General features: G+C 38.9%; 1 protein-coding gene across 1 annotated transcript; it reads left to right on the top strand.

Annotated features, from left to right (window-relative positions):
- The first annotated feature begins 3,465 nt into the window (after positions 1-3,465).
- LOC120105295 (bZIP transcription factor 27-like) lies at positions 3,466-4,320 on the top strand. Its single transcript, XM_039117633.1, has 4 exons — positions 3,466-3,860; positions 3,980-3,992; positions 4,089-4,157; positions 4,249-4,320. The coding sequence occupies exons 1-4, from the start codon at positions 3,466-3,468 to the stop codon at positions 4,318-4,320; spliced, it is 549 nt and encodes a 182-aa protein (XP_038973561.1).
- Positions 4,321-12,083: the final 7,763 nt, after the last annotated feature.

Genomic DNA, 12,083 nt, shown 5'->3' with positions numbered 1-12,083 from the left:
CCCTATATTTCTCACAATTTCAAAGTAATTATGATCATTGTTCATATAGTCAAGTCTTCGATAATTGAAATCCATATATAATAATCATATAAGTATGTTCATACTGAAAATCATATACGACATATCATCTCATGTAAAATTAAATTCATCGATACAAATCTCACGATGCAAATCCAACAATACAATTCAACAAACATGAATATATATTATATATTAGTGATCAAATATAAAGATTCTGACCTCTACCATAATCCAACACAGCTACAGTGTTATCGGTCAACACCTAAGATGTCTAGAAATCAATATAAAATGACTAGCCCTTGATCAATCCTTAGCAATAATAATTAACATTATTGCTAAGTTTTTAATTCAAATTTTTTTATGCCTAAGCTACCCTTATTCCAAATTTATTGAGCCTACCTAATACATAACTAATTAAATAAATAAATTAGAAAATTACCTTGATTTAGGGATTAGAATATAAATCTCCTTGCTCTACATCTTCTTGTCTAGTTGATCACACCCCTATAGCATTGAATCGATAATCAAATTAATGATGAAACAATTCAAGAATTAAAAAGGACACAATAACCCAGATAACAGCTTCCAACAGGCCAAGTGGTTTAGATAACCGACTGCACATAAAATGAGTTAGATCGGATTAAGGAGCGCAAGAGAAGAGCGTCAAGGATGAGGTTCAAGAATGTGGACAATAACCAAGTAGAAGTCAATATGTTGCGCAATCACCAAAGGACTTGTCCAGAACCTTCTACTTGAGTCAGCCTAGAGTCCATAAAGTAGGAGTCTTGGCCTCTCTACTGGGTCCAATATAATATAACACGACAGATAGAGAGAGGAAGAGAGGGAAGAATTTTGGTGTTTCACTGGCCCACATCAAGGAAAATCAGTGGCCGATCGATGCAGCAATCCCCCACAGAAAGCTCACACGATCTTCGGCTCTAATCGAGGCTCTAAAGTGGATTTTAGAGAGTAAAGAGGGGATCTCCTTTCATAGCCCAAATCGACAACCAAGGAGGAAAGTCCGACAGCATCGAGGAGTCCTCCTCCTATCGGACTCAGGGAAGAAGATGGACTTCGGGTAGGAGTCCTCTTCTCCCCATCGACATGCGTCATGCGTGAGTTAAACTCACGTTGGGCTGCTGAGCCCAATAAGAACTAAGCGGGTCAAATGGGCCAAGGCCTGGTTCATCTAGTAGGCCGGACCTTAGAGGTAGCTACCAAGAATAATTGCATACAAGGAGAAGGGAATGGCATGCCTATACTTTCAATTTCAATAATACGTTAATACTTATTCAGCAAGGGACCAAGTTCATGGAAAGAAAAGAAAAGGAACAATTTTGTTAGTTTTAACTATCTAAAAAGAGAAATATACAAAGATAAAGAAAGAACTGAGAAAAAAAAAAGTAGAAAAATGTTTTGTTATGAAAGTTGAGTAAGTTGTTGTGGTGCACAAGATTTGACGGATGATTTGTAACATAGCCCTTTTTTTTCTTTTATTATCTCTAAAGTCGTTTTTTTTTTCCTTTATTATCTCTAAAATAATAGTAGCTTGTAATAATTTTGAAATATATTCTAATTAGTATATAATATTTGAACTATGAAGATGTAGAGCCAGGATATGGTATCTCGACATCAAATATGATAAAGGAACTTAAAGATGGAGAACTTATGCAAGTCTAATGCCCTCTTGGTTGGATATATAACTTTGATCTCCTGATGGCATTCAATATATATAGAGAAGCACATGCTTTGTTATATATAATATCAATAAATAAAAACTAGCATTTGCTTGTAATAATAAATAAAAAACTATATTATATCAGTATTTTATATTTTGAACTTAATTAAGATAAACATGTAAATTAGACATGTTTCTCAATCTCCAAAATATCCAAGTTAAATCTTGCATTTGAATAATATCAGCAATCATATTTATAATTTTAATAAACTAATTTAACTTGTCTAACAAAAATAATATAAATATAAATATAAACATAAACATAAATACGAATACAATACAAATAATGTAGATATAAACATAAATATAAATATTAATGTTTGCTGCAAAATATCATTGTGATGGAGCTATTTCAATATTCGTATTTTCAGGACAAAGTCAATCAGAAGCGGATACTCCGGCATTTGGTCTCATGCACCATCTCTCTTTAATTGGGCGTGACAGCTGGCTGTGCATCCACAGCAATTAACAGCGTACGGCTCCCTCTTGGCCATGATAAAAGCTACTTGCTCGCTGTCTCTCTAGCTTTATATATGCCCTCATTAGCTATCTCTGTAAATTAATAAAATTAGACCAGACAGAATAAGACACAGATCAGTCATATTATGGGGGGCTCCTTCTTCTGACCACGGATCCTCTCCAGTGCATTCTTTGCACTTACGAGTTGCATCATCTATTTTAATAGTAAATAGCTTTTTTTTATCCGGGAACTAAACATATTCTGATTTAGCTTGCTATAAGATAGGATGAGATGGAGTTCCGTACAAAATATGTGCTACAAGAAATTCTAAGTCTGGGCAGGCCGCTCCTGCTTTGAAATATTTGAATGACGGTGTAAAATAAAGTGATCTTTCAGATTAAACATATATTTAAAGAGACTAACGATGCTGCGAACTGGATGACTGTTTATATGGCCAGCCACTCTGAAAGCACTCTGTGGGCTGAAAAGAAAGAGTTGCGTTGGGCACTTCGTGATCTGTTATTTTGATTTTGCTGAGTATATTTGTATTCGCATTGTATGATATAACTGTTTTAGCCAAAAAAAAAAAAAAAAAAAAAATCCTAAGTTCCCTTCTGCCTCCTCAACATTAGAAAAAGCTAATAATATTTAGCACCGTTGTTATTTTTCTAAAAAATAAAAATAAAAATTATTTTTTTTTTCTGATTTCTGACAACAGACATTGCTACAATGTTTTATTTATATAAAACATCGTCTGTTCTTTTGGTCCGCTAAAATTTGTCATCCTAACGAGCAAGACAAGAAAGAAACGAGATTAGCATGCAGGACGACAAATATACACCAAAGATTGGGATGTATATATGCATTGGCCGTTGGACTTGGGAAGGCACCACACCCCGCCGACAAATATATTCATAAGATTAACGGGAAAACATCAATAGATGGATGCCAGCAATAGAGTGCTGGTTGCTGGCTGCTGAGTAGCATCGTACCTTAATCCAGCTGACTTAGAAGAAACCAAGTCCATAAATCGGAGGAAAATAGCACTTTTCTGCAGCCATCCTCTCTCTCTCTCTCTCTCTCTCTCTCTCTCTCTCTCTCTCTCTCTGGTCCGAAGAGCAAGACACCATTATCAACAACAAGAAGAAGGGAAGTAATAGTAGAGTAATTATTAAGATCTACCACCTCCTCTTCTACCAGGTATTCTTCGCCCCCTTCTATTCTCCCCCCGACCCCGAGGATGAGCATGGAAGAAGTTTGGAAGGATATCAGTCTAAGCACCATCCACGAGGGCACGGAAGCCAACCGCACCACCACTACCTCCTTCGAAGGCATCATCGTTCAAGACTTGCTGGCTAAGACCTTCAAAGAACCATCCCTTGCTTCAGCTCCCTTTGGTGACCTTTGTCCACCTCCATTCTCCGGCCTCAGCTTGAACTCTGGCCACCTCGTGGGCTATCCCCACCCCAACAATCCTGATAGTAATAGTGGTGCTTCCCCTGCTGGCTTCTTTGCCTACTGCTCCAAGAAGAGAGCATCAGAGCAGCAGATGGAAGCGGGCTTTGGCAATGGCAATGGCAATGGCAATGGCGCGGATCGACGGAAGAAGAGGATGATCAAAAACCGGGAGTCAGCGGCTCGGTCTCGAGCAAGAAAACAGGCCACCTCTCTCTCTCTCTCTCTCTCTCTCTCTCTCTCTCTCTCTCTCTCTCTTCTCTTGCTCTCTTCTGTTTTTTTTTTTTTTTTTCTCCTTCTTGTAGTCGTTGGAAATGGGTTGGCTAAGCCTATAAATTATTGATCTTAGTAAGATAAGAAATGAGTTTCCTATCAAATTTCTAACTTTTGTGTAACTTTTGGCGTGGGCCACAGGCTTATACACAAGAGCTTAAGCAGGCGGCGGCTCATCTGCTGGATGAGAACAGAAGGCTCAAGTACGAGGTGATTTCTAGACAACCCATCTCCCCCAAAAATTTTATTCCATTTTTGGTTACTTATTAGGTTTCGTGCTGTTTGCTATGTGGGTGGACAGTTGAGTTTGGCAATGGAAACTCCGCCCCCTACCAAGCGCACGCTACAGCGGACCTCAACAGCTCCATTTTGAGGAGGAAAAAAGAGTGCAGTAGCATGGAGACTTTCTTTTATACCATCCCACCTTTTGCTTCTCTCTCGCTGTGTGTGTGTGTGTGTGTGCGTCTGTGTGTTCTGTGCAAAGTAATTCTGTTTCTGGTGTGTGCTTGTGCAAGTATGGAAATCCCCCTCAAAAAAGGACTTCTGGATTATCTACAGCTCTCCCCCATCCCATGTACATATATATTATTGCTCTTATGAACTGTAGTTCCTTCCATATGGGCTGTTTCCATTTATTTTTTGCTCTTATGAACTACAGCTAGCGGCTGCTGCAGCCGTAGAGACTACGTCTCATTTCGTGCAGTTTAATTCAGTATCCCAGGTCTTCTCAGGAAGGCCATTTTCTTTTTCTAGTATCAAGAACATTTTAAGATGAAATTTTTAGTTGGACTGGACCCACCACTCACGCACAAATATATATCTTTATTGCTCTCTTTTCCTTCTATTTCTTTTTTTTTGTCCTTATAATTTATACGTGTAGGTTTGTGGTTTGATCCATTTTAAGACTGTGCAGCATCCAAGGTCAATTAATGAACACTATTTATCTCTTTGATTTGAGAAATTAACACCTTGCCGGATTTTTTTTGGTAAAAAAAATTTATTATACTAATCTATTGTAAATATATATGCAGAAATTAAAAAAATAAAATAATTAAGAAATCGGAAGAAATATACGGCAAGCGGTTCATAAGATATTCCAGCATGATTAGCTACCATGTACGATATTATTTAATCTGCAGCATCGTTAATTAGTTTCCATGTAGATCTACGGTACTATTAGTTTTTCTATAGATATGAATCGATGCCAAGCTAGACAAAGCCCCACTTTGACACCGGCACTATATATGGTCGTCGGTAGCTGCAATCTAGCAACATAATTATTTGAATGGAGCCTTAAAGAAGACTAATTCTTTCGAAGATTCATCATAGCGGGAAGTTAGAACATGATGAGAGGTGGGTAAGTTGGAGCTCGATAAGGAATTCGAGGCATAAAGGCTAGAGCATGAAGACGGTAGATAACGGGCGCGGATAATGACATTAGGGGTTTGAAAAAGATGGAAACGTCTGAAGCAAAAAAACGGTGAGCATGGGAGAGGTGGCCGGTGAACCAATGGACGTAACTGTTTTGAAAGGAGCAGACGTACGTTAATGGGTTAATCTAATGGATCAATTATGAAAAGGGAGCTGGAGGTAATTAAGGAGGATAACACAATTTATATAGTGAGGCTTTGGTACCCTACATAGGAACAGGTAGGAGTAGACACTCGAGATAATATATTATATTAGCTAATGATAAACCTAGAAGTATAGGTTTTCTTGACACAAATTTTTGTTAGTTATATAAGTAACAACTTAGCTAGTAGAAAGAAATGAATAATCATAGTTCCAACTAACTTTTCCTAAGAGTTGCTATTTTGAAACATCGATGCATGAGTCATGTCACTCTACCGTGAGTTTCCTCCCTCTTCGAATAATGCAGTATTGCAAAGTATCGTGCAGTTCTTGATGGCGGCCATCAAGAGATCATGGAGGGTCATCAAACAACATATAGCCATCAAAAGATGGAGAGCCATCAAACAACATATGTTATGATGGATGTCCATCTCTTGATGGCGGCCATTGAAGGCTGCACACCAGAACAGCCAGTGCACCGTAGAGGATATGTCATCCTCTTTACCTCTCTCTATATCTATCTATCTATCTACAAACGTACCATCTTTCCCTATCTTTTTATATATACACACAGCAGTCAATCCATCCAACAAACTGTGCATGCACACACTTTTCGTGGAGGCAGACTGGGCGTCACCAACTGTGAGGTCATTTTCATGCCAAATTAACTGGATTAATTTCCATAATAAAAAACAAAGACAAATCGACACTGTCACAACCCTTCCTTCTGGAAATTAAGAAAGTTCAAGAGAGTTCTGGATTCAAACTTTTTCAGGAAGCTAACTTCCAAATGTTCTAACTAAAAGTCTATCTTAGGAGATAAGATCCTGATAAAAATATCCACAAATCGCTGCAGAATCAGCGCATTACTCCTCCGAGTTGGACATCGGTGAATATACCCCTTTCTCTTTAGCAGTAGATACAGTGGGCTCTGCAGTTCAGCCATCGAGCAATTAATCCACACGCAGCATACACTAATGCTGCTATTATTTTATATCCCAATCCTCCTGGTCTTTATGCAGAGATCGTCTGGTATTAATTAGTTCGGAGGATACTATCCCAGACCACAAAAAAATTAAAATATTTATAGAAGAAAAAAAAAATAAGAGAAAAAAAGAGAAAGAATCGTATTCGATACATCTCAAGAATTATATATATTCAGATACAACCTCCATACAACAAAAATAATATAGTCTAATATAAGACCATACTAATAATGAAAAATATTACTGATTGATACAAGTTGTTATGTGATTCCAAAATTACTCTACTAAAATTATGCTAATATAAAATAATATAAATTGATAAACTATCATGCTAATAAAAAAAAAATATTTTGGATCCCAATTCTTGAGATCTTTATACAGAGATTGTCACGGCATTAGATCGGAGGATACCATCCCCTGCAAGGCGATAGGCTTGGCCAATGTTCCTCCGTCCTTTGGTTGTGCGAGTAGAATGTGGAGTTCATGCTCACCCTTAAAAAAAGGCTTTATGTAGACAGATTCTAGCTAGACATCGATTTAAGCATCAGATCATGTTATAACAAAGCTGTACTGGGATTGTGACCCCTTCCATGTATAGCAGCAAATAGGTAGGTGGAATGATGGAATCGAATCCCTTTCAGGACACGGCCTGCCTCGATTTCGTGGCGAGTCTTCGGTCCGGCTACCGTAGGGGTCCGACGAGCAGAAGAGGAGAGATGGTAGGTTGTGCTCGAGAATTAAATGCCCATTATGCTCCAAGATCACACTCATCGCATGGGTAAGATCTGGATCGTTGGTTTGGTGGGATTGGGAACACTGCTGTGCATGAGGTTGCTCGTAGTTTGTCGGCAGGAGCATGACATCACTGGGAGCTCGGTCACCATTTATGTTCTCCTTTTTGACCCTATTAATCAGAATCTCTGAATGGGCAAGCATTGAAACTCAGAATTCCACTGAGACCTGTCACACTGCATCGCATGGTTACCAGCTTAATTCACTAATGCTATTTTGAAGTGTAAAATGGCTGCAGCTCGCTACATTGATAAACCTCCTGATTGTATAAAATGCATCTTCTTATATCCTGATCCTAAGCGTAAGCTTATCAAATCTTTTCATGTATTTGGACGCCGCTGAGGTTTGCCTATGGTCCAGAAGTTGATCGAACAATTGATTCTTGTAGTAGGAAAATAAATATTTATTTATTAATTTCTGGCTCATGAATACTCATTACATGATAAGCAAGCGGTTCATCTGGATGCTGGAAGGATTGCTGGATGCTCTACCAATGTTTCTAAATAGTTCCTACCAGCTTCATCTGAAACCCTTTGCAGATTCAAATCTAAACCTGCTCGAGCAAAGTACCATGTCATCTTTACAGCCACATCATCAGAAACACACCACATTGGCGACTAAGTTAGCTACGTCACGTCGCCTATCAACTTCAACCGCCACATCTGTGCCATGTTTGCATTGTTTGCCACATTGGCACCAACAATCTATCTCCAACTAATGTTTGCCACTTGCTGATTCCATTCTTAGCATCTACTTTTGCAAATTCTGCCTTCATGACAAGGTTTTTTTTTATCACTAGAAGATGAAATAGTGGTTTAACATAAGATCTTTATCTTTAGAAGTATGGGATGGATCTTCTTTCCTTTTCATTAATAAAAAAAAGTATTATAATCGCGTGAATTATATTCTGGTTGCAATGGTACTAATATTATAGATTGTAATTTAAAAGGACGAATCCAAGTAGAAGTTTTGTGGGTATGATTATATAGTTTACAAATAGCAGCAGACATGGCTGATGTCTTCTCAAGACGGATTGGCCGTTGAAGAACAATTATAGCACCGACATATGACTTTGGTGAAATGGTCGCAAAACATGTACCAACTGTTAGCCTTTATAGGCCAACACCTAAAACCTGTCACCAACAGCAGTTAAGACATCTTTTCAAAGTGAAGTACCGTAATAAAAAAAGTAAATGTGTCTATATATTCATATGAATCAAAAAAAACAAGAAAACTTTACCGTACTTATATAATTTTTGCGCAAAGTACCGCAATGCAGTGATTGATGAGCGGCTATGTAGAGCGCATCTGTTAACTCACGAGACCCATGTACGGCATCAAGCTCTAATGACGGTGGTCCACCTTTGAAGCCGCGAGGAAGACGACCAGACACGTGTCTTCAAACATGTGGAAGAATAATAGATTTAAATGCTGTGCAAAAATAAGTGGAGGTTTAATTAGTTTATAAAAATCTAGTATTGGAATTAATTATAACTAATTGGACTAAGTGCAGTTTAACTTATGTAATACATAGTTTTGAGTAATATATTATAAAAACAAGGGTTTTTTTTTTGTATGTATATATCTTTCTGTGTTTTGTTGCTGTAATATTAACCATACGTTTTGCACGTTACTACAATATGATCCACACTCCATCCAATTCTAATTACGGATTGCCGAAGATGCCTACGTATCATTTGCATAGAGGTAGTTGTCTGATGTAGCTTTTTTCTTGAGAAAGAGGGAATTTGCATGGACTTAATTAAGTGCGGGTATCAAAATACCCATCAGGATTGCTGAGTGAATAAAGTTGAGGAGCATCTCCTTTAACGTGCTATTTCCATCTCCGGCGGTTGCCTTTGGTGAAACCCTAGCAAGGAGATCTCATGATTCTTATTTGTAGAGAAAGGGGATCAAGCTAAAGACCCCTCTCCTCCTCCATGCATAGCAAAGCCACGAGGAATCATATGCAAACTTGGATGCAATCATTGAAGAGAAGCTCGTTGGGAGCAACTCTAGGGTGTTAGCCATGGATCGGATTGCACCAGCAAAGTGGAGGGTGTGGAGGAGGCGAAGGACAGCGATGTAAAGGTCTAAGGGGCAGATGTGACAATCGCCAACGAGGGAGATCGGGGAGCTGCCATTGGTTGAAGAGCAAGGTAGCAAAGAAACAGGAGTGGTGAAGAGTGGTGGAGAGAAAGGAGAGAGACTGGATGAAGTCGTGGTTGTTGAGCTGGAGGCAGAAGAGGATGTCAGAAATGGTGGGGTTGTTAAAGCCACTTGGGATGGGGGTGGGGTAGATGAGGGGCAACATCGGGGAGGGAGAGCACTCTTCTATTAGGGTTCCATTGGGGGAAGAGAGACAATTGCTGCTCCCACACACTGTCATTTGCTCAATGACTTAAAAATGGGATGGAAGCAAGGTAAAGGAGGGCGGCAATGGATAGAAGAAGGGCTCTTCTATTAGGGGAGCCATGCAAAATTCCATTTGTCCGAAAAAAAGAAAAAAGAAAAAAGAGTTCACAGCAGACAACTTCTCCACGTCAACTGATAAGTAGGCACTTTCAATGCGCCATGATTTCAATTGGAAAGAGGGTGGACTATATTGCCGCAATGTGCAGAATGCATGGTTGATATTACAACAATTTGAAATGTAAAAGGGTATTTGTAATTCCATACAAATGGAGGGACAATTAGGAAAAAGTACTATTTACTGACAATTAGGAACAACCATGATAGCAGCTTCATGTACTTCATTTAGTCCAAAGCATTATCATGGATAGTGATCGATTGTGGTGGCATTTGCATCCGCCCTACTGCATTATCCTGACAGTACGAGCCATATGTACAATAGCCCGGGCAGGGTTATGCTTTCTCTAGGCATCTCCTAGTCATAGCAGTGCAAAGCTACCTGCCGGTACAAGCCATATTATAATGTAAGTATGCAACAAACCAAAATCAAACATCCTTGACGAAACGTAGAACTGAAATCACAGGCTCCTCGTACGTCCGGGAAGACAAACATACGGCTTGTTTCAAACTCAAAAAACAAGAAGGCATATTTAAATGTAAGCCAATCACAGCGCTGCATCGTAATCATGTTCAATCTGAAGCTGGGGCTTCGGATGATCGGATCCTCACAAATGACACAGGCTGATACATGGCAATACGTGCTAACCTAGATGTGCAACACGTTTCGTTGCATCACACCCATAACCAACCACCTTGATGTGCATGCATAACATATAATCCTTGGGTAAAACCACAACTTCTACAAAGACGGAATAACCAAGTCAATCAGCAGTTAACAACACTACATCATCCAAGATACTGGAGAGGATGACAGGAATAATCTCTTCAAGCCACAGAAACTAATGTTAACCATGTTCATGCCTCTTGTGCAATGTTGTCCGGCTGGGAATAGCTTAATCCAGAATGATTTCATAGCATTTCTAGGGACTTACCATCCCATGACAAAACAATGAAGTTCCCACTGACCTATATTCATCTCCGCTCTTTTAACTTTGTCCGTCCAAGATATAATCATATCAAGGAGGGATAGGGGGAAATACTCTTCAACCCACCCACCATATTCAAACCAATTAGTGATCAACTTAATTAAGAATTTAGATTGCAAGCATGTTAATCATCTGCTTTCCTTTCTTCTCACATATTACAGAAGGTTGCTTTAAATTTTCAAAACCTCAATGTCTAGGTAAATATCTATCTTTTCAAAATTCAAAATCAGTCCTAATAAAGAGGTCCACCTATAAGAACCTAAAAGACATCTAATTCTAATTTAAAAATTTTCACTCTTTGACATGTTTATTTAACTACGTGACAAGCCAAGTTTAATTGCTTATGTCCTTGTTTTGATAAAAATTTAGAAGCCCTTAAAAGTTTGCAAACGCGAGCATAGGTGCCTGTTTTCACCACCACAAATCGTCCTTACACGGTCATGGATGCGCTCCCCATAACTATTTGAAAATGCATGCACCTACCGCTAATCTTTGTGCAAGACACGCATGACATCTTTCCCCGCTAATTGTGTCGCCACCATTCCCGATGCGTTGGCACCATTATTTTAAGGCACTAGCTTGGCTAGTGGAGAGGGTGGTACTGTAGGCTGATGGGCGCAAATTAGGAGCCTCATACGTGAGCCTCATACGTAGCGGATCACTCTTGAAAAAACTTTGTAGGTGAAAAAAAAAAAAGAGCTTACAGCACTCCATGATATTTTTTTTATTTTTTTAATGTATCCATGCTTTATACTAGAAATATATTAGCCATCTACTGTAGCTAAAAAAAAAAAACCGAGATGATGGTAATGTTGCAACGGGGATAGCATCGGAGATGCTGCAGCTATGTAGTTAGGTGTTTGTGAAAAGGTGTGCATGATGGTGAAGATGGATCATAGGATATCAAAGAGGGATGGCATGCTAACTATTTCTCTGGAAGGTTGATACAGATTAGGATTGGTTGGGGTCCTGCTATGAACTATCATAGATTCTTGTGAAAAAAACTGATTGAGATGATGTGAGCATGTGCAACAGAGATTTGAGGCAACTTTAGGAATGTGAAGGGCCTTGGATACGTGATTAGACTCAGCAATAAGTGTCTTATGATGAGCCAAAAGGTCGGTATGATTTCATAAAGCGGATTTGCGAAGCCAAACAGTTGAAAGCGTAATCATTATGTTTTTTTAATACATAAATGCAGTGGAACCGAATCCCTATTCTCGTCCTCTGCAGGTCTATGATACATGAGACATGAGCTGAAGCTACAA

Source organism: Phoenix dactylifera, unplaced genomic scaffold (assembly GCF_009389715.1).
Source record: "Phoenix dactylifera cultivar Barhee BC4 unplaced genomic scaffold, palm_55x_up_171113_PBpolish2nd_filt_p 000254F, whole genome shotgun sequence".
NCBI classification, from domain to species: domain Eukaryota; kingdom Viridiplantae; phylum Streptophyta; class Magnoliopsida; order Arecales; family Arecaceae; genus Phoenix; species Phoenix dactylifera.
The sequence above is the reverse complement of the archived record's forward strand: the minus strand, read 5'-3'. Positions and strand labels throughout refer to the sequence as shown.